Here is a 22,338-nt window from a genome sequence, read left to right as displayed (position 1 = left end):
TCAAGCTACACACAGCGATCAGCGTTTCCTGGGCAGGAAGCGCTTAACAAAAATAAAAGTCTTATTGGTCTTCGGTTGTATTCGGTATGAGCAGAAACTAGCAATTTAGCCTGTAAACTCGTGAGGAAAGTGTGTCTTGATGTCTCAGAATAACGGACCTGAGGCCCAGTTTAGGGTGCATTCCAGTTTTATTCAGGAAGGTTCCGTGAGAGCAGTGACCCAGAAGTATCTGTGTGGCGCCTTGGAGCAGTTCTAATTGTCCAAATACTACCAAATACTAAGGAAATAGTTGCTTTATCGCCACTTTTAGTATAAACTGGGATCATCCTTTATGAAAAGAGAGGAAAAAATGCCATTTCATAATTCATAGCAATGGACCATACATTCCTCCAACAAAGTTGACAAAGTGACACAGATCATTATCATTTATAGCTATATTTTACAATTCTGACTCGTGCCCAGTTGTTACCTTGCATGAAAAACACAGATTTTCATGAACTCTCGGTGTAGATCATGAACTGCGTGAACTGAGAAGTGTATTAAAAGCTCTGTAAGATTAAGGTTTGTCATATATATATATATATATGTATATATATATATATATATATATATATATATATATATATATATATATATATATATATATATATATATTTACATGTGTGTGTGTGTGTGTGTGTGTGTGTGTGATTTTGTGTTTTTCTTTGTGTCAGTTGGGATAATGAATGGAGGGAATTTTATTTTAGCCACAGACATCCTGAAGTAGGATGTCTATGGCTGTGATACAATGTAGCTATTTTATTTTAGAGGCTATGGGACAGGTTTATTAAGCAAAGCAAATGACTGTGATGCTGCAATCACAGTGTGATCTATTAACAGTGTTCTTTAATTTATATATAAAGACCAGCCAGTGCATTTCAGCAATTAGTAACCAGCATTATACCAAGAGCAGCGCAAATTATTGACTCAGAAACCTGCTAACCTGATGAGGGAGGATTAGGGCAAGTATGACGTAGGCCTATCAACAAAAATAATATAGCATAAGTTCAGCATTTACTCTTTAGTTGTTTCTTGCTGAAAACAGAGCAAAAATTCAGATGATTGAGAGGAGGATGAATGAGAATTTATATGTTTCTGATTCAGGGATAACTATTCTAAGGGAAATTGCTGGGCACTGTGCTTTAGGTACTTAAGTGAAGGGCAGTTATCCAGAGGAAAACTGCATTATTATATACTATTCCACCATATGAGCATGTGTCTGTGTGTAAAACACATTACTTACCATCACATCCCATGCCCATGCCAGAATCAGCCCTACTGAGGAAGACCTTCCCAATGGCCTTTCATCCAAAAACTAATAGTAATCCATAGCCACTCATGCAATTAACTAATAGATATATATTTAATGAATCTTTTCATGATATACCGTCACACTGTAAGTAAAGAAAGAAGGAAAGTAAGAAACGTGCATTTTCTGTGAATTAACAAAACCTTTGTTTTATAATTACAGGACAGCTATGATCTATCATCATTTTCGGTATTATTTCACATACTTACTTCTTACAATTTAAACCCAAAGAGTCATGCTGATGGATTTTGTTCATTTACTACAGCAGCTTTTCTTTATTATTTAGAAAAACTGAGATATAATGAAACTCAAATTGCACTTTTTTTCCTTATAGATCTTGGATCCAGATCTGGGATCTCCTTCCAGGTCTGGACAAGGGCATCAGCTAGACCAGGTCCTGGACAGTCTGACGTGTAACCAGGTGGAGTGAGATGGACCTAAACACAATGTGCCAGAGTTGTTCTATCGGTGTTCTATTAGGTCAGGCAAGCTTTGGTGCCTGTAAATGGAATCAATTCCTTGATCCACCAGAAACTATTTGCATACTCTTGCCATGTGATGCCAAGCACCAAGAGAAACTAAGATTCAGTGTACCAATGTAGGGTTTGACACTGGGTTCAAGGATTTCATCCAGATACCAAATAGCAGTCATTTGGTATCTGGCATGTAGAGTTCTATGTGTCCCTCCATGGATATGTCACTGACCCACTACCAAACTGATCATGCTGAATGATGCTACAAGCAACATAACAGTCTTCACAGCTTCTCCAGACACTAATATCACTAATATATATATATATATATATATATATATATATATATATATATATATATATATAGCGAGAGAGGGGGGGAGAGGGAGAGAGAGAAAGGGTGTTGTATACAAAACAAGGACCTTCCTAGTAGTACATGAACGCGGCACGAAACACGCCCCTCTTCATCATCACTGGCACTCCCACAATGCAGCGGGGTAATGTATTAACATGGCGTCAATGCTTGCTGTTTTGACCAGGGCCGTGGGATTTGAAAACATTATGTAGACCAGAACCATGGAGATAGCTAAACAATAATTTCGAATCAACTTAAGAGTTCGAAAGTAAGTCAGTGCGTGCTCTGTTGTGTTGCAATGGTTTAAGCGTCTCCTTTGTGTTTTTTATGACTTGCTGCTGTGTAGTAAGTGAGTACCAGTATTATTTATTTCCCGTAGCTAGCTCAGGCGGACGACCGGGCATCGCAGCTAACCTCAGTAACATTACGGAGAGGGCTAACAACGTACTCTGCAGAGCAAAGCAACCCCAGGAAGTAAGCGTGAAGCATTCCCATAACGTAAGACGGTACATTTAACCTTTAATGGTAAGCTTTTTAAGTTAATTCTATTTTAACGCATTTTTTTCTCTGCCTGATGGCATCTTCCTCCCTTATTTGTTGCTCGGAAGTTTAGCTAACTGTGTGTGTTAGCTTTCGGTGTTGTGTTTAAGTTTGTTTTTCTCTAAACTGAAACACACGGAAGCCCCAGTGAGTAGTAATGTCTGCAACCCCTAACCTGTGGTTTACTGTAAAACGAAATTAATCTCCAACTGCGATAGTGGAGGTGGATTTCCAGGAACAGACCTGGGGGGAAAGCAATCAGGGTGGTAAACTGTCTATTTGGCATTTGTGTTTGATCTAAAAACGCTAGTTTGATTACGTTGGAACTACGATGCTAACTTTTGTTTGATTAATTTCGGCATTTTATAGACAAATTGGTCTGTTGCTTTATGACGAATGAAAATGATCATTAGCAGCAGTGTGGATCTCTGTGCTAAACGATTTTTGTTTTAACTGAGAATATTACAAACGAGCTTTATAAATTGTACTGTATGTGCACATCTGTCATAGTTTTTGTTTAGTGTGCTCACAAGATATTTTAGTTTGATTTCATAAAAACTTATTGATGTGCTCACTTGGTAACTTGGCTCTGGGATTTTCTGTGTTCAGCGTGGACAATGCATAATAAAAATGATCTGTTTGAACTCTAAAGACAAAGTTAAAGTTGCTCTGTAACGCCCCCCGCTCATCTTTATTACTTTTAAACAATGATAAATCCTTTAAACAAAAGAGTAAAAGGTAAAGATCTGACCCAAAATTAACTCAACACTTCCTTATTTATTTATAACTTGATTATTCACCTTTTTAATGAGTCAAAGTCAACTCTTTTAAAAAATAAAGGGAAAAAATCTGTTATTAAAAAAAAAAGTTTTAAATAAACAATAAACTAACAATTATGAACTAAAGATTTTTCTCTAAGTTACTCATTCAAAGTTTACATATGCATTCGGCTGAATTGTTAAAACAATGCACAACACATTATTTCACTGCAGATACAATTTATTTTTTCTTCTTTTCCTAGACTTTGGGTGGCCTGCCTCCCTGGCCATCTTCAGTGTGGTGTTGACTCCACCAGGAATAAGAGCAGAAGAAACAAAGGGATGGATGAGTCCTTGACTCCAGTAAAGACAGTCAAACAGTCTCAGCTCAGAGGAGCTAAAGCTTTATCCACTGAGAAATCCAATAAAGAGACTCTTGTGCAGAGAGAGGGTCATAAGTCTGCAAGCCGCAGCAAAGAAAACAGCACGACTGCCAAGGATGAACATAATATAGGCAGCCAGGTTAGCCGTGGGCAAGGCAAGACTTCTACAGATACTCCCCAGGACAAGAGAAGAGGTCGGCCATCCAGATTGAGTAGGCTGACTGGAAGAACGGGTTCTGGGGAGAGAGGCAAAGGAAAAGGGGCAAGCTTACAGCAGCACCTGGTGCCACAGGCTTCTGAGTCCAGAACATCTCTTTCTGCAGACAGCAGCCCCTCAGCAAACAAAGAGAGCAGCTCTTCTGTAGTGCCTGTTACCCCTGACAAAGGGCTTACAGAGCAGGCTAGGAGCTCTACTAGAGCCCTGGCAAAAGAAAAATCCCAAGGTGGGTTGTAAAGCATTTTTCCTGAAATGAAGAAGTCTTCTTCATCAAATAGAGCTCCAGTAAAGTGCTTTGTGTTTGCTGTTTTTTTTAGTGTTGAAAGCCGCAACACTGATGAATCAGTCTGTGCAAGAGGGCCCAGAGGTGAGGCCCACTGTGGAGGAAGGACCTCTCACAGAGCAACAGCTGGGCCTCCGACAGGCAGAGGAGCGTCTCCGCAGAGACTACATCTACCGACTGCTGAAAGTGAGAAAACCACTCAGTATAACCTTTGTATACCAAATTTTAATAATATGTATGTAATAGGTCCAGAGTTGCTAAATTACTTGACAGTGCAATAATTTTTTTTAATTTGCATTTTTCCACATGTATAAAAATTTTAAAAAGCCACATCTTAATTAGAATGTGTTCATAACTTTATTTTTGAGATACATCGATTTTTATGATACACTTATTTTCATAAACAGAAGCACAAATGAAAATATCCAAATGGAATGGCTCTTCTGTAAATAAAGGGTTAACTAAAGCTTGAGGACATTTTGGCAGTAAGGTCTTGCCTTTACATTGGAATAAATCAGCTTACAATTTAGCTATAAAGCAGATTGCTACTGTACTATAATAATTATCTAATTGTCTAGTTAAATTAAACATGGGAAAAAATAGTAGCACACAGGCAGATCATGTGTTAAATCTCATTTTCATTTTTGGTGCTAACCTAAATGTGATCATTCTAATTAAACATTGATGCACTGATCATTGATGGCTAATCATTTCTGTCTCATATAAATGGGGAAAAAAGACTAAAAGGCTCATTCTAATAGAAAAGTCTGAGTAAACTCAAGATTGAGCTCAGTTTAAACTGGACGCATTATCGTATTTTTCTACCATTTGGACCATGGTGAAGCCCCTCAGTTCATCTAATTGGCTGCTCCTCTTTAAAATACAAACCAAACCCAAACTGTTCACTGTCTCTAAGATCATACTTAGCAAAGACGGCCTGAAACACATTCTAGAGTAGTTGGAAGGTTTTGGCTGATGGGAATTTCCTGTACATAAGCTGAGCTTATTTTTATGAAGCCCTGATAATGTTTGATATGAACATTCAGTTTTTAAACAGGATGTATAACAGGATCTGTTCTTCCTAATTTTCGCTATTTCATTCTTCTGTTACCTTGAGTCATTTTCAGAACGTGTGTTTTTGGTTTTTTTTGTACTGGGCACTTTTTTTTTTTTTTTTTAAATCTCCACCCAGCATGGCAAGGTGAGATCCACTGTTTAATTATAAGCTGGAGGATCCAAATAACAAATCCCCCACATGTAGAGAACATAAATTGATTGCCCATGTCTTTGTTTTTACAGCAGTCCCCTGAGTACCCAAACTACCAGTACATATGCAAGCTGTGCTCTGTGCACATTGAGAACATTCAAGGAGCACACAAACACATCAAGGAAAAGAGACACAAAAAAAACATAATGGTAAGTACTTGTGATATGCTGGTGTTTATCTGAGTGGACTGATAGGAAGATTTTAAAATAGTTTACACATTCTGCTTGTGACATGTTAGGAGAAACAAGAGGAAAACGAGCTGCGTGCCCTGCCACCTCCTTCTGCTGCTCAGCTGTGGGCTGTCAATGCCGCTGTCCTAGAAACTGCCAGGCAGCAAGGGATATCAGATGAAGACTTTGAGATTCGAAAGACAGTGGTCAGCAGGATGGAGATCATTATACAGAAACACCTCACAGGTTGTATGATGTGATCGCATCCAGTCAATTCCTTGATTTTATCTTTATTGACAGTTGGCAGTCTTTCTGTGAGAGTTATTCTGCGTAGACTATAGATCTGCCTGACGTTGATTCTTTGGTTTCCAGCTTGTTCACTCCGTCTCTATGGTTCGTGTCTTACCCGTTTTGCCTTCAAGACAAGTGATATCAACATTGATGTCACCTACCCTCCCTCAGTAAGTCTGCTGCTAATAGTTTGCAATCCATTTACTGTTAACACAAAAGCACAATGACAGCAGTGACCTTTTCTTATGTCTGTTCAGATGACACAACCTGAAGTCTTAATTCAGGTGCTGGAAATCCTCAAAAACAGTCGTAAGTTTTCTCAGTTGCATTTTATATTAAGTTGATGTGCTGGTTATTAAGCTGTATATAACTCCAGATTAGCTGAATGCTGTTTCGGGTCCCCCCCCCCCCCCCCCAATCTGCATTTTTTGTTTTCAATTTGGCTGAAACCCATCATTTAAAAAAACAAAACAAACAGTAATTGATTGTTTTCTCCCTAGCCGAGTTTTCTGAGGTGGAGTCAGACTTCCATGCCAAAGTACCTATCGTGTTCTGTCGGGATGTTAGCAGGTGAGCATTAGCAGGATCTCTTTTTGTCCCTCCATGTTGTATGTCTATGACACAGCATTATCTTCAGTGACAGAATAAGTTAAATGTAAGGCTAGGGAGTATAGGGCTGCTCGATTATGGCAAAAATGATAATCACGATTATTTTCACTGAAATTGAGATCTCGATTATTTGACAATATTTATTTAACCCTTTAAGACCTACTGTAGAACCAAGTCTGCCAGAGCTTATATTATTATTATTTTTTACATGTTGTAGTGCCATTTGTGGGAACATTTCAAGTTGCTATACATCAATACAACTGTTAATGCATACATATTATTAAAATATGGGCTATAAGTCCATAGTAACTACATTAATTGCAAAAAAAAAGTTCAATAAACTACAAAAAAAAATTGAAAATCGTTTTTGTTTTGTTTTTTTACATATATTTCTACTTGGAGAAATTTAAGAGGTTTATCCCTCAAAAGTTTAAATACAAAAAAGTTGCAAAAAATTGTTTACAACAACAGGAAATTTATTTTGAGTGTCTTCATAGTTTTATTTTGGAGATACAGCAATTTTTATATACTGCAGGAAAAACAAAAAAACAATCCTATGATGCAAATTTGCAAAGAAAACAGCACGTGCATTAAAATAAACTATTTCCAGCAGTGCAATTCGAGTTCTAAGCATCCCAGCAAGTATTCAGAAAAGTCAAACATGACTTATAAAAACACCAGTATAGGCTTTTAAGGCCTACAAGTAAAAAAACTACATTTTCCGCGAAAATGACGCCACTTCCGGTTTTGGGCAGGAAATGGCGGACATGCGAACTACCTGTTTCAATGTGCGAAGTGTTACGAACAGCTGATTGGATCGGCAAAGCCTGTTGTGGAATATTATGTTTTTGTTCCTGCAAGCGCTTTTTATGCAATTTTTATACACACAGGCTTAAATACAGTCCCGATCAAAAGTTTAAGACTACCTCAAAAATGGCAAATCATATTTTGCATGGTTGGGTCTTAACAAGGTTCCAAGTAGAGCTCCAACATGCAACAAGAAGAAATGGGAGAGAGAGATAAAAAAAACAATTTTTAGAGCATGCAATTTATTGAAAACGCTTAAACTAAAAAAGGCAGTTTTACACCTGATCAAAAGTTTAGGACCACATGCCTTTAAATGGCCAAATCTGTGCAAAAATATGGAGTCATTGTCATTGTCTGTCAGGTAGTCACTGATGGCAAAGACAAAAAAAAAATGTTCCACTTTTCTAATGTGGTCGGGTTGTTGAACTGCATAAGCAGGGTCTTTCACAGCACGCCATCGCTGCTGACGTGGGGCTCAATAAAACAGTCATTTGGAATTTCTTAAATCAGCGGTCCCCAACCTTTTTTGCGCCACGGACCGGTTTATGCCCGACAATATTTTCATGGACCGACCTTTAAGGTGTCGCGAATAAATACAACAAAATAAAACTAGTACCGGTACCGAAAACAAGAAAATTTATTCATAACACACATGAAAAGACCAAGGAAAACAGAGTAAACGATAACAAAATAATGCTGAAAACCGATAAAAACCCTGAAAACTATACATTTCACACCTGAGCCTCAACTCTCGTGGCCCGGTACCAAACGACTCACGGACCGGTACCGGTCCGAGGCCCGGGGGTTGGGGACCGCTGTCTTAAATGATCCTGAGGATTATGGAACAAAAACATCAGGTGGAAGACCCCCCCCCCCCCCCCCAAAAAAAAAAAAAAAAAAAAAATTCACCAGCAGTGAGCCTGATGATCCTGTTGGCTGTCCTTGAAGAAACTGGACGATCCTCGATCAGCGTTACTGGGGCTGCAGTCGGCACCGGCGTTACTGGTGCTGACTGGAGCTCCATAACTATCAGACGGCATCTGAGACTGAAGGGCTTCAAAAACAAAAAATGTCTTCAGGGACCTCATCTCCTTGAACGCCACAGAACTGGCCATTTGGACTTTCCAAGAGAGCACCAAACATAGAATTTTTAAAGGTGGAAGAAAGTTTAAGTGTTTGATGCGAAAAAAAAAAAAATTAACCTTCATGGTCTGATGGATCCCACTTGCAATGTTTTCTATGCACCACAGTGGAGGGGGGGCCATAATGGAATGGGATGCCTTTTCCTTCAGTGGAGCAATTGAGGGTTCTGGAGGTGCAGGAATGTCAAACGGCTGTTGGCTATGTCCAGATGTTTCAGAGAGCATCTTTCGTGACTGAGGGCCCTCCTCTGTGTGGTTACGACTGGGTTTTTCAACAGGACAATGCTACAGTACACAATGCCCGCAGGACAAGGGACTTCTTCCAGGAGAATCACAGGTTTTTTGGAGGTGTGGTCCTAAACTCGAACAGCTGTAAAACATCCTGTTTGAGTTCAAGCATTGTTTTAATCTCCCAAGACCCGAACTCTTTCATGGCTTGCATTTTTAATTTTTCTTTGATATTTGGGCTGATTGTTTTTACATTCATCCGGTCCCAAAGAATTACGAGATTGTTTTTTTGTTTACCTAGTTTTATGTTTCTGAGAAAAATGAGAGCCACATTCGTTTTAAATTTTGATAGAACAGTGGCAGTATAATGTCCTCGTAAGTGGATATCAGGCCCTTGTAGAAAAAAAATTAAGTATTTTGGTCTAGACAACCCAAAATGTGATGTCCACATATGTGGATGCCAGGTCCTAGGAGGCTTAAAAAACAAATGTTTTGCTCACTCCCATTTCTTCTTGTTGAATGTTAAGGGTCTACTTGGAACCTTGTTAAGATCAAACTATACAGTAAATTACTTTTTTTTTGCTTGCTATTTTTCAAGTGGTCTTAAACTTTGGCTCAGCACTGTATACACATCCAGCCCAGTAACATTTAGATAAATGTCGCTTTAACAAGTTGCACCTTGACCAGATGGTTTTGGTAGCCATCAACAAGCATCTGAGATAATTTTGACTCTATATTTGACTGTTCTCCTTGGCAGAATTGGTACCTGGCTTTTAAGCACAGCTGTAGGTAAATAAAAGCAATCCCAAATCATAAGCAATGCTTCACCGTGCCTGTGATGCACTTTTGATAGAAGTTTTTCCATTCCTCCCACCCACACTTACCTTTCAGAATTGTGTTTTGTTTTTTTTGTTTTTTTTTTTATCAGATTGGAACACATTTTCTCTCATGCCTTTTGGAGAGTTGATGCATTTCTTTGTAAGCTGTAACCAGTTTTTTGTTTGCTTTTATCCACTTTGATGTATATGATATATCTAATGCTTTGTAAGTGGTTTTTAAAAAACAAAAAACTGACTAATACCTTTCGACCGCTAGACTTTGATGCTTTTTAGGCTCTTAGCAAACCATGACTTCTGCTGTAGCAGAAAACAGTGAAGATCGGGACAGCAGCTGAACTCTATTTGGGGTTAATCAGAGTCTCTTAATTGATGGCAGGCATGTTCCCAGGAAGTCTGTTGTAACACCTTTTGATTTATCACAGTATTAGTTTAAGGATGTGGACACTTATGCAACTAGCTTAATTTTTTTGAATATATTTTTTCCTAACAACTTTGTTTGTCAGTTGAATTGTAAAGGCTTCTAGGTCACATTAAAAATGGGAAAAGTGTATACACTGTTTATGTCCACTGTATATATTACAAAAATAAATATGAAAATTCTAAAGTAAGTTGTGAATTATCAAAATGTATTAAGTGCCCAGCCTATATAAAGCCTGTGTGTGGGAAATCACTGAGGCCTGCAGTCTGGTATTGTTTTTTGTTTTTTAATGTGACCTCTTTTTCAGATCATGAGCCAGTGAGACATTATGACAGTTAGAATTTGGTCCAGCTAATTGTCATCTTCCCCCACCTCTGTTTCTTCACAGCGGTCTGATGTGTAAAGTGAGTGCAGGAAATGATGTTGCTTGTCTTACGACCAATCATCTGGCAGCCCTGTCTAAACTGGAGCCCAGACTGATTTCACTGGTGTTGGCCTTCCGCTACTGGGCAAGGGTAAGCCTGTTTCGGACACTCAGAATGCATACACCTAATACATGTGTCCTTTGTTTAGTTCTCAGCATGTTGCAAAAGTATCTTTGTGTCATGATACTTGATAATTAATGTGTTTATGAAATGGCACAAAGGATATAGTGGATGTTTTGGATATGAAAACTGACGGACCAGAAATAATGATGATGTAATGGAAGTGGGTTTTTGTTTTTGTTTTTTTAAATCTCTTGTTAAAAGAGTTATTTTCAACCTCATTTGTGTGCAAATATAAAACTTATATGCCCAAATGGCAAACACAGATGATCTGTTGGTCTGTATGATGTATTGTTTGGACCAAATTTTGCTTTGATGTTTTGCTGAAAGCAAAAATAGATTTTTTTTTTTTTCTTTTATGTATTTATCCACACAGTTGTGTCACATTGACTGTCAGGCTGAAGGTGGCATCCCTTCATACTCCTTTGCCCTCATGGTGATCTTCTTCCTGCAGCAGAGAAAAGACCCTATCCTCCCTGTCTACCTGGGCCCCTGGGTAAGTTACTGAGAAAGGGCCACTCTGTATCTGTGCTCCTTGGCAAATAACCAACGTTAAACAAAATTATTTTTAAATCCCTTTCTTTATATTTTAGAACCTGGAATAGAGTTGGGAGATATAGTCTCAAAATTGTATCTGAGATTTCTGAGAGTATTTCCATAAAGTTTGCGACAATGAGATTTTTGAGAGTATAGGGAAAAAAAATACAGAACAATGATTGGAGCATAAAGCTTCTGAGCAGCAGCAGTTATAAGTACAAGTGAATGAAGGGCATTTACCACCTTCATCTTCAGAGAGTTACTGTCGTTAGTGACACTTTACCTATTTCAAAGTGTGAACTGTATTGACGCAGCAGCATCAGCATTATAGTGCAGTAGTAGTGATGCAATATTATACCAAGTGACACAGCATACCTCAAATATGAACACAAAGGTAACCACCGTGGCGTTTTTCAATTCAGTTCAATTCAATTTTATTTATATAGCGCCAAATCACAACAACAGTTGCCTCAAGGCGCTTTACATTGTAAGGTAGACCAAACGATAATACATCAGAGAAAAACCCAACAATCAAATGACCCCCCTATGAGCAAGCACTTTGGCGACAGTGGGAAGGAAAAACTCCCTTTTAACAGGAAGAAACCTCCGGCAGAACCAGTCTCAGGGAGGGGCGGCCATCTGCTGCGACCGGTTGGGGTGAGAGAAGGAAGACAGGAAAGAAGACATGCTGTGGAAGAGAGACAGAGGTTAATAACAAGTACGATTCAATGCAGAGAGGTCTATTGACACATAGTGAGTGAAAAAGGTGACTGAAAAGGAGAAACTCAATGCATCATGGGAATCTCTCAGCAGCCTATGCCTGTTGCAGCAGAACTAAGGGAGGATTCAGGGTCACCTTATCCAGCCCAAACTATATGCTTTAGCAAAAAGGAAAGTTTTAAGCCTAATCTTAAAAGTAGAGATAGTGTCTGTCTCCCGAATCCAAACTGGAAGCTGGTTCCACAGAAGAGGGGCCTGAAAACTGAAGGCTCTGCCTCCAGCCTAGAAGTAATAGATTTTCAGTGGAAATCTTAAGTAAACATATAACTGCTTAACCTTTTAGTTAAGAACAGTTAAGAATAACTAAAGTAACTTAACTGTGTAATGCTTCAGAAGCCTGTACAGCAGTGTAATATATTAAAACTAGTGGTGCAACGGATCACGGTTGATCCGTAATCCGAACCGATCCCACTCCACGGTTCGGCACGCACGTGATCCGAAGATTCGAAAAAGAAGGAAAAAAGGTATGTGTATGGTGCGCATGGTCAGTCTGTCAAGCGATATTTATGGTCAGCGCTAGCGGTCCAAGTGGAGGAGCAGAGGAGTTTGCGGTATTTAAGCAGCCCTTTGCTGCCCAATCCGACCGGGCTAAAGCTATTACAAAAGCTACTGGAGTGTTTAGCTGCAGACGGGAGGCCGTATTCCCTTGTGCAAAACAAGGGGTTTAAACTATGATGAACGTGCTTGAGCCACACTATGATATCCCGTTGCGCGTCCACTTCAGTGACAGGATCGTACCCAGGCATGTATGAGCAGGAAAAGTTTAACGTTATGGCTGAACTGTCCCAGGCATCTTTTGTTGCCCAACTACAAACGGGTGGACCTCCAGGTCAACGGAAAGCTACGTGACCGCTCATTATATCACAGCGGAGTGGTAAATATAAAGCCCTGTACTGCCCTATTTTGCACCTTAATTTGTTTTTATATAATTGCGTGGAATAAGTCTTGAGTTGAATGTTTTTAATAGGCAAAAAATACTTAAAAAGTTAATAGGTAAATGTTAAATTTTTTCTTTTTTTTCTTTTTTGCTGATCTGAAAATTGATCCGATCCGTGACTTAAAACCGTGATCCGAACCGAACCGTGAGATTTTTTGATCCGTTGCACCACTAATTAAAACTGAAAAATGTTCAGTCTTGGGTTCAGTTTTTTAACCCGCTGTGGTAAGCGGTAAACCCACCATGTAACCACATCAACAATTTCCATCCACTGTTTGCACTCTGCAAGTGCAACTTGCAAGTAAGGTTACAAATTAGAGAACACAAATGCATAGTGTTACTAGAGCAACAACAAATTTTGACATCATATGACACTTTCACATCATGTCAAAGTAGGGCTGCTCAATTAATCGAATTTTAATCACGATTACGATCTGGGCTTTCAGCGATCATTAAAAATGAATGAGCCGATTATTAGCCCCTCCCTCATTTATCCGCGACACCTTAAAGGCCGGTCCGTGAAAATATTGTCGGGCATAAACCGGTTCGTGGCGCAAAAAAGGTTGGAGACCGCTGATTAAGAGGACCCGAGGGAATCTCGGAAAGTTATTTGGAGAGGAGAGTGACTGCCGTTGGTTGAAAAGAGAGGTAAAAAAAAAACTTCAGTGGTGTTGCACACTATTTTATATTATTTTTTAAAGTCATTATTCAATACATTGTTATTGTTAACCCTTTAAATCTGGTCAGAGCAGCACGCTCCGTTTTGCGTAACTATTTTTAAATCCCTGTAGAACCTGAACCGTGTAAGCTAGCGCAATAATTGGTTTTGCATATGAAACCAGAGGAGTTGTACTTACATCTTATGCCATCAGCTTGTCCTTGGTCACAGTTTCCTTCCACATAAAGCTTTGCAAAAATTGCATAAAAAGCGCTTGCAGGAACAAAAACATAATATTCCAGAAACACGCTTTGCCGATCCGATCAGCTGTTCGTAACACTTCCCACTTTGAAAAAGACGTCAGCGCGAACTATCACATGTCCGCCATTTCCTGGCCGAAACCGGAAGTGATGTCATTTTCGCGGAAAATGTAGTTTTTTACTTGTAGGCCTTAAAAACCTATACTGGAGTTTTTATAAGTAATGTTTGACTTTTCTGAATAGTTTCTGGGATGTTTAGAACTCGAATTGCACTTCTAGAAATAGTTTATTTTGATGCACGTGCTGTTTTCTTTGCAAATTTGCATCATAGGATTGTTTTTTCGTTTTTCCTGCAGTATATATAAAAATTGGTGTATCTCCAAAATAAAACTATGAAGACACTTAAAATAAATTTCCTGTTGTTGTAAACTATTTTTTGCAACTTTTTTGTATTTAAACTTTTGAGGGATAAGCCTCTTAAATTTCTCCAAGTAGAAATATATGTTAAAAAACAAAACAAAAACGATTTTCAATTTTTTTGTAGTTTATTGCACTTTTTTGCAATTAATGTAGTTACTATGGACTTAATGCATACATATTATTAAAATATGGGCTATAACAGTTGTATAGCAACTTGAAATTCTCCCACAAATGGCACTACAACATGTAAAAAAAATAATATAAGCTCTGGCGGACTTGGTTCTATAGTAGGTCTTAAAGGGTTAAATAAATATCGTCAAATAATCGAGATCTCAATTTCAGTGAAAATAATCGTGATTATCATTTTTGCCATAATCGAGCAGCCCTATGTCAAAGGTTTTACCAGTGGTAGCAGGGCCCAGACAGTGTAATGTTGACAGTGTCTGAGCATCTAATGGACAAAATGACCCACATTTTCTGTCTGTGTGTCTTCAGGATAGTTTGGTTAAAAAAAACAATCCCACATGGCTCGAGTCTCTATTTGGAAACTAGGTGTAAATACAAGACGTTGATGGAAAATTGTATCATTCTTGTCACGAATGGACACATTGATGCAAAAGTACAACACTAAAAATATCCCGTGTTGTTGCTTAGATTATCTCATCAGACTTTTTGAGCACTATGCTGTATGCTCTGCCTGTGTAATAACGAAAACTCTTCTGATGCTGTAAATCATTAGTTTTCTTTAAAGATGCCTACCTATATTATATCTATGCATTTATCAGAAGGTAATGATAAACTCACTGTTTATGAAATGTTTAGCAGATCTTTTTTCCTGTTAGTTTTTAAAAAGATAAATTAAACAAATAAAATAGGTTTTATGAGACTTGTTGCAGTTTTCCACATGGTTACAAATGTGGATGACACAGGGTGAAGAACAGAAATGATTTCATTACAAACTTGATCTAATGTTGCTCACTGAGATTCATTGCTTTTAAATAGTGTAAGGTCTAAAAACATCCCCTGCAGAACAGGATATGAGAAGGTGTCAATTCTAGTGGCAGTAGCTTCTCTATGTGAGTGACGGAGCTACTTGTTGTGCTGGTTGAACAAGTAATGCCACTCTAATGATGCACACCTGCTACAATGACATTGAGTAACATACAGAGGTTTTATAGCTTTTTCACACTTAAGTTGTAATCTGTCAAATTTTAATTTGATCCGGCATCCAATCACCTGAATCACCCGAGAAGCTTCTTCAGTTCTAAAAGTAAAGAAGCTTCTCGAATGAGAGGTGAAACCTCTTCAAGGAAACTTGAAGTCCAGACATTTTACTTTTCAAGCTCCTTAGACAGGAAGAAGAGTAGTTCTTATATACCCGTCAAACCAAACTGTTTGTGGATCGTTTTGTGTAAACGGAAAAACATTTCTTGGAAAGGATGTTGGTTATGAATATTTTAAAAGTATTTTTGATGCTTTAAGCACATCATCTCTATAGCTCATGTTTCCAAAACTGGGCAGCTAACAATCTAGAGTGAGAAGTGGCATGGCAGGCTAGAAAAATATACATTTACATATACATTTAATCTGCAGTTAGGTGATCTTTTAAGGCTGCAAAGCTGCCATATTTCTGCTTTGCAGCCTTAAAAGATCTTAAAAGAAAGTGTTTTTTGGGGATTTAAACATACAGTACTGTGCAAAGGTTTTAGGCCACCTTTTATTTCTTTATATTTTGCTAGGAAATTGTAAAAAGATATAATGATTTATTAAAATGTGCAAATATACAACATTAAAAAAAACCCTATAGTTCCTCTGTCTGAATTAGGTGATGAGTTTGGGGAAAAACTACAGGTTTACAATGGTTTGGTTGGTTTTCACATAGAGAAAAATTCAAGTGAACTCCGAGCCAATCAAAACGTGTCAGTCTGCTTATTAGGCAGATGTATCTGGGGTGGGAGCAATAAAAGTAATACAGGAAGAAAGTGCTGTGTGAGAAAAGTGAGAATTTACATTCATTTCACAGCTAGTTGCAAGACCTTACAGAGCTTTTACATTTATAGTAGAGATGGCACGATACCACTTTTTTATGTCCGATACCGATACCGATATCATAAATTTGGATATCTGCCGATACCGATATGAATCCGATATAGTGTTTTTTAATCAACAAAACTGTTTTTTAAATATCTTGCTGCATTTTGTAGAAGTTCATACTCAAGTTTAAAACAACAACTACACTAAAGCTATTCTGTGATACCTGTATGCAAAAAAAAATATTTCATAGTTCAGCAATACTGATCAATCTAATAAACTTGAACCACCATTCTCCCTATTCTGGTATTTTAAAGAGTACTTAGCATAAATATTAAGCAACCTAACTAATAGCGTTCCAACTCCCAGCAACAACAAAAATAAATAAATAAAAAATAGGGAACCACCCTTCACGCGCCACCTCATGATGCTTAATCGACATAATCAACCTTAATTTGATGCAGTGTGAAAAAAATGCAGAGAAATCAATTATTTTTCAAGAAATATTAAATAGATTCAACATCTTTCTTCAACAAAATTGCAGACTGCACAGATGGTACCTTCCCAAAGGAAAAAGTACTATAGCTTACTAGGGTGTGTGTGTGTGTGTGTGTGTGTATGTGTGTGTGTATATATATATATATATATATATATGTATATATATATATATATATATATATATATATATATATATATATATATATATATATATATATATATATATATATATTAGGGGTGCAACGATACACAAAATTCACGGTTCGGTTCGATATTTTTTCGATACAAAAAAAATGTTCATGCCTTTTTAATTTGTCATTTATTAAAATTATAAATATATATTTTAACTCAAAAGTACAGTTTTTAAATTTAACCCTAACCCTTGTGCGTGTTTTTTATTTTGACAGCAAATGCGCACCTGCGGACCACTTATGTGCAGCCCTGGTTATTTAGCTCGTCATATTGCAGCCACAGAAATTATTTTGTCCATGAAACCATAAAGCTGCACTTTCTTTTTGCCTTATAGTCTGATTTGTCATAACTTCTCCTGCTGCTTTTACACACGCACTCACATAAGCTCAGCGATTCTCTGCGCGATCAACCTCTCACATGTTTAAGCTTGCTGCAGGAGATTTCACTTGTCATGTTTGCATAGTAAGCTAACGATTAATAAGACGATGTCAGAGGAATTGGTGCACAAATTATCATCACTCACAGATCAGTGCTGTCGCTCTCTATACACAGTTCGCACGATTGCAAAGTGAAAGCAAAAAACAAGCGCAAATTCAAACGCGATTTCAATATGTCACATATTGACAGTGGCTCACCGATGCCAATGACATAATTACCCAGCTACATTTCTGAAAGAATGCAAAAGCATTGACATATATTTTTCCTACAATAGCCTGACGGGCAGGGAAGAGATAGATTTTGGTAGCCCGACTGAAAAAATCGCTAGCTCCGGGACGTCGGGCTAGCGATATTGCAAGCCCTGTATCTGATTGAGGAATCACTCATCTTTGGAAAAGAGAGTTTATTACAGAGAAATGGCTCTTTCCAAAATAAAAGCTATACTATCCGCTTCTTCTGGGCTATATTCTCAGCAGCATAAGGAGAATCATGTGCTAACAGCTGTCTAAATGACTCGGCTAAAGTTAGTAGCATGCTTGTTGTTTTTGTCTTTGCACTAGGATGATGTCGGCGTAAATGTGCAGTCATATTCGTTGTGTTCCCACTAGTGCTTTCAGGTTAATCTCGTTGAAATGACCTTAACGCCACAACACGGCAAATCTCCGTTAACGAGCTACCGCCGATCGCCCCGTGCATGGGGCTAGACGGCCAACACGTTAACGAGCTAACTGCGCTAACACACTAGTTCACACCAATGTAATTGAGCATTGCATGGCACATCCAACATACTGTTTTACTTTAGTCCATGACTCGCTTACCTTCAGGGTCATACGTCACATGAAAACCAAAATAATTCCAAACGCCAGATCTGAATGAGAGTGGGGGAGGTCCATGTTGCTGAGAGCTTAACTTCTGTCTCGCTAGCTTGCCCTGTGCTCTTCCTCCTGACTATGCTGTCTGTGTGGAGCGCTCAGTGGATCTGCGCTCGACAGTGCAGCCTAGGCGGAGTAGTCGAACACAGATTCACTGAGCGCTCAACACAGACAGCATCGTCAGAAGGAAAATTGATAAAATAAATTACAAATGTTGTATTGTTTGATACATATGCGTACCGAACCGAAAGCACTGTATCGAACGGTTCAATATCGATACGAATATCGTTGCACCCCTAATATATATATATATATATATATATATTAGGGGTGCAACGATACACAAAATTCACGGTTCGGTTCGGTTCGATACTTTGGTGTCACGGTTCGATATTTTTTCGATACAAAAAAATGTTCATGCCTTTTTTAATTTGTAATTTATTAAGATTATAAATATTTATTTTAACTCAAAAATACAGTTTTTAAATGAAATGTTGCTGAAACAACAAAATAATAAAAGAATAAAAGAGTTTGGAAACGAGTTTATTTCAGAGAAATGTCCTTTTCCAAAATAAAAGCTATGCTATACCCTTCTTCTGGGGTAAATTCTCAGGAGCATATTGAACATATCAGGTCCCCATAAAATGAACCACTCTCTGATGGACCTCACCTCACACACATCTTCTGGAGTGCTAGCACTTAGCTGCATATACAACAAAAACAACTTAAATAAAAATGTATTGCACAGAAAGGCCTTCCTAAATATATTTTTAAACATTTGAAATGTTCTAAAAACAAGGTATCAACCACATACAGTTCTGCATTGTTTGGGAATCCCTGACGGTATTTTCTATTCTTGGCAGAATATAAAACAAACACACCCAATCCCTGACATGAAAAAAATTTTTTAGAACCATGTTCTATAGTGTACAGAAAACACATGAAAACTTAAATCTGGTAAAGCTATACTTCACATATTTTCTGTTGTGCAGACTTGGCACCATGTAAAACAAACAAACAAAAAAAACACCACCATGTAAAGAATAAAAAATAAATACAAATAAAAGCTATTCTATACCCTTCTTCTGGGGTATATTCTCAGCAGCATATATAACAAATCAGGTACCCATAAAATGAATCACTCTTTAATGGACCTCCCCTAACACTCATCTTCTGGAATGCTAGCACTTAGCTGCTTATACAGCATAAACAACTTAAATAAACGGTCCTGTTAAATACAAACCAAAACATATTTTACTCAATTTCCATGTTCTTCTTCAGAAAAATTAGGATGTCCACATGTTCTGCTGACAGTACAGATCTGCTTGCTGTGACAATGTCACCTGCTGTGGAAAACACCCTCTCACTTGGGACAGAGGTTCCAGGTACAACCAAGTAACACTGTGCCAACTTGGAAAGATGAGGGTACAAGCTGTGATGTTCCTTCCACCATCTCGGTGGGTTATCATCTGTGGGAATGCAGTCTGCTAACCTGTACAAGTTAATTTCCTCCTCTGCCACTTCGGCTGCAGACCTGGTCCTTGGCTCCTGTGACATGAACAGTTCTCCAAACAACTCCTTCATGGCCGACTTTTTCTCTGGTGGAGATGCTGATGGTGAATCTGAAGAGTTTGCTGCTTGAGTCTCTGCGGAGGTCGCAGTTTCTGTGGTGCCTGTGGCTTGGTCTTGAGGAAATATAAACAACCAAACTGTTAATTGTATTTGTTTAAATAATATTTATAAATCAAGCAGTAGCTAAATAAAATTTCAAAAATAAAAAAAAGAATACCTACTTGTTCAATGCTCAAGACAAGTTCTGTGGTGAGTGCTCCATAGACTCTCAGCTGAGTGACATCATCCAAGTGTCGCAGGGACTTGAATCGAGGATCTAAAGCTGTGCACTTGTGTAGGTAATTCTGAAGGGCAGGATCAGCGTATCTCTTCTCCAGGTCCTCCCTGATGTTTTTTTTTTTTTTTTTTACATCTCTCACTGCTGGGCTGTCATCACCAGACTGCGCCATAGAGTTCAGGATGTTCATTTTAAGTGGCAGGATCATGGATGCTGTTGGAGATGACGCTTCACACATCATGACTGTCACAGTTTTTAGGGTTTTCATGACTGTAACAAGATTTTCAGCCAGTGCATGTTCTTCCTGAGTTAGATTCTGAATGTTCTTCATACTCTTCTTCACAGTATTGTTGGCCATAGCAGCATACACTGCAGCTTGCTGTTCAAGGTATCTTTCCATCATATCATGAGAGTTCCACCTAGTTGGAACATCTTGAATCAGTTTTTTTTTTCACTAAGCTGCAGCAGTTGCTGTTTTTTCTTAAACACATTGCATCCTGTTGTGCTTCTGTGAAAGAAGGAGACAATTCTTCTCATCTTTGCTAGGAGATGGGAAACCTTCTGCACTGCCATTCCTTTCTGAGCAGCTATATTAATTGTATGTGCAAAACATCCGATTTGTGGCCCCAGCCCAGCAGCTGTGACAGCATTAACTATGTTCTTCGCATTGTCAGTAGTTACAGATATTGTCACATTTGGTCGCACTAACTTCCAGTCTTCCACAGCTTCAGAGAGACCTTTGGCTAAGTCGTCAGTGGCGTGACTTTCGACCAGGCGTGTCTGCAAAGCACAGTTTTTCATCTGCCATTCCGGATCAATGTAATGCGCGGTGACAGTGAGGTAGCTCTGCGTAGCTCTTGACGTCCAGCCGTCTGAGGTCAGAGCAACAGCGGGTGCTGCTGACACTGCCGTCTCTAATTTAGCTTTTGTCTCCTTGTACAAAGCAGGAACTGCGATATCGGTGAAATAGGTTCGTGAAGGAATACTGTAACGGGGCTCAAGTACTCTCAGCATTTCCCGAAACCCGGTGTTTTCTACAACAGAAAAGGGTCGCATGTCGACAGCAATAAAAGTAGCAATTGCCCTGTCGATTTCTTTTGCCCTCTTAGAATCATGCGCTAACGGCTGTCTAAATGACTCCGACAAAGTTTGTAGCATGTGTGTTTGTTGTTGTTTTTGGCTGCCTTCACTCGTCTTTGCACTAGGGTGATGTCGGCGTAAATGTGCATTCATATTTGTTGTGTTCCCACCGATATAATTAATCATGGCATGGCACATCCGACATACTGTTGTAGTTTTGTCCACAACGCGCTTACCATCAGGGTGATACTTCACACGAAAGCCAAAAAAGTTCCAAACGCCAGATTTCAATGACAGTGGAGGAGGTTCGACTTCAGGAGGCACTGAGGCAGTTGCCATGTTGCAATGAGCTTAGCTTCTGTCTTGCTAGCTTGATTGAATGCATGTGGGTGGAGCTCAGTGGATCTGTGCTCGACAGTGCAGCCTAGGCGGAGTAGTCGAACGCAGATTCACTGAGCGCTCAACACAGACAGCATCGTCAGAAGAAAAGTTGATAAAATAAATTAAAAAATTTATATTGTTCGATACATATGCGTACCGAACCGAAAGCACTGTATCGAACGGTTCAATTTCGATACGAATATCGTTGCACCCCTAATGTGTGTGTGTGTGTGTGTGTGTGTGTGTGTGTGTGTGTGTGTGTATATATATATATATATATATATATATATATATATATATATATATATATATATATATATATATATATATATATATATATATACATACATACATACATACATACATACATACATACATACATACATACATACTTAATAGTTACTATATACAGTAATGGACTTCTACTCATTTTGCATCAAATTAAAACTTTGGGTGTCAGATAATTATTTATTAAAAGCTAGACATTTGAGAATGAGACAAATGAGAATAAGAAAGAAAAGTATGTCTTTGTGCCCCCTTTTCCCTGTTAATGCCCTATCGGCCCCCCTGGCTAAACTTTGCTAGATCCGCCCCTGCACAGTTACCAGCGTCAGCTACTAGAAAAAGATCCTCGAGTAGAAAGTAATATTAAATAAATTCTAACAACAGCTGATCAAGTTTAAACGTGCTGCTGTTGTTCAGCCGCTGGTTTCCTCTTTCTGGTGCAAAGTG

General features: G+C 38.5%; 1 protein-coding gene across 6 annotated transcripts in view; it reads left to right on the top strand.

Annotated features, from left to right (window-relative positions):
* The first annotated feature begins 2,262 nt into the window (after window positions 1-2,262).
* Window positions 2,263-22,338, top strand: part of tut4 (terminal uridylyl transferase 4) — a 41,754-nt gene continuing 21,678 nt past the window's right edge. For 3 of the 6 annotated variants that reach the window (XM_026147017.1, XM_026147012.1, XM_026147018.1), the window contains exons 1-11: window positions 2,325-2,444; window positions 2,556-2,701; window positions 3,738-4,300; window positions 4,392-4,543; window positions 5,657-5,773; window positions 5,863-6,040; window positions 6,167-6,255; window positions 6,343-6,394; window positions 6,586-6,655; window positions 10,517-10,643; window positions 11,050-11,169. In XM_026147017.1, coding sequence (XP_026002802.1) covers window positions 3,817-4,300; window positions 4,392-4,543; window positions 5,657-5,773; window positions 5,863-6,040; window positions 6,167-6,255; window positions 6,343-6,394; window positions 6,586-6,655; window positions 10,517-10,643; window positions 11,050-11,169 — 1,389 coding nt within the window. In that variant the 5' untranslated portion in view covers window positions 2,325-2,444; window positions 2,556-2,701; window positions 3,738-3,816. The other 3 variants (XM_026147014.1, XM_026147015.1, XM_026147013.1) reach the window with 3 other exon arrangements.

The sequence above is a fragment of the Astatotilapia calliptera genome, chromosome 17, assembly GCF_900246225.1.
Source record: "Astatotilapia calliptera chromosome 17, fAstCal1.2, whole genome shotgun sequence".
In the NCBI taxonomy this organism is placed as follows: Eukaryota; Metazoa; Chordata; class Actinopteri; order Cichliformes; family Cichlidae; genus Astatotilapia; species Astatotilapia calliptera.
Note: the sequence above shows the minus strand (reverse complement) of the source record. Positions and strands in the feature narration are given on the sequence as shown.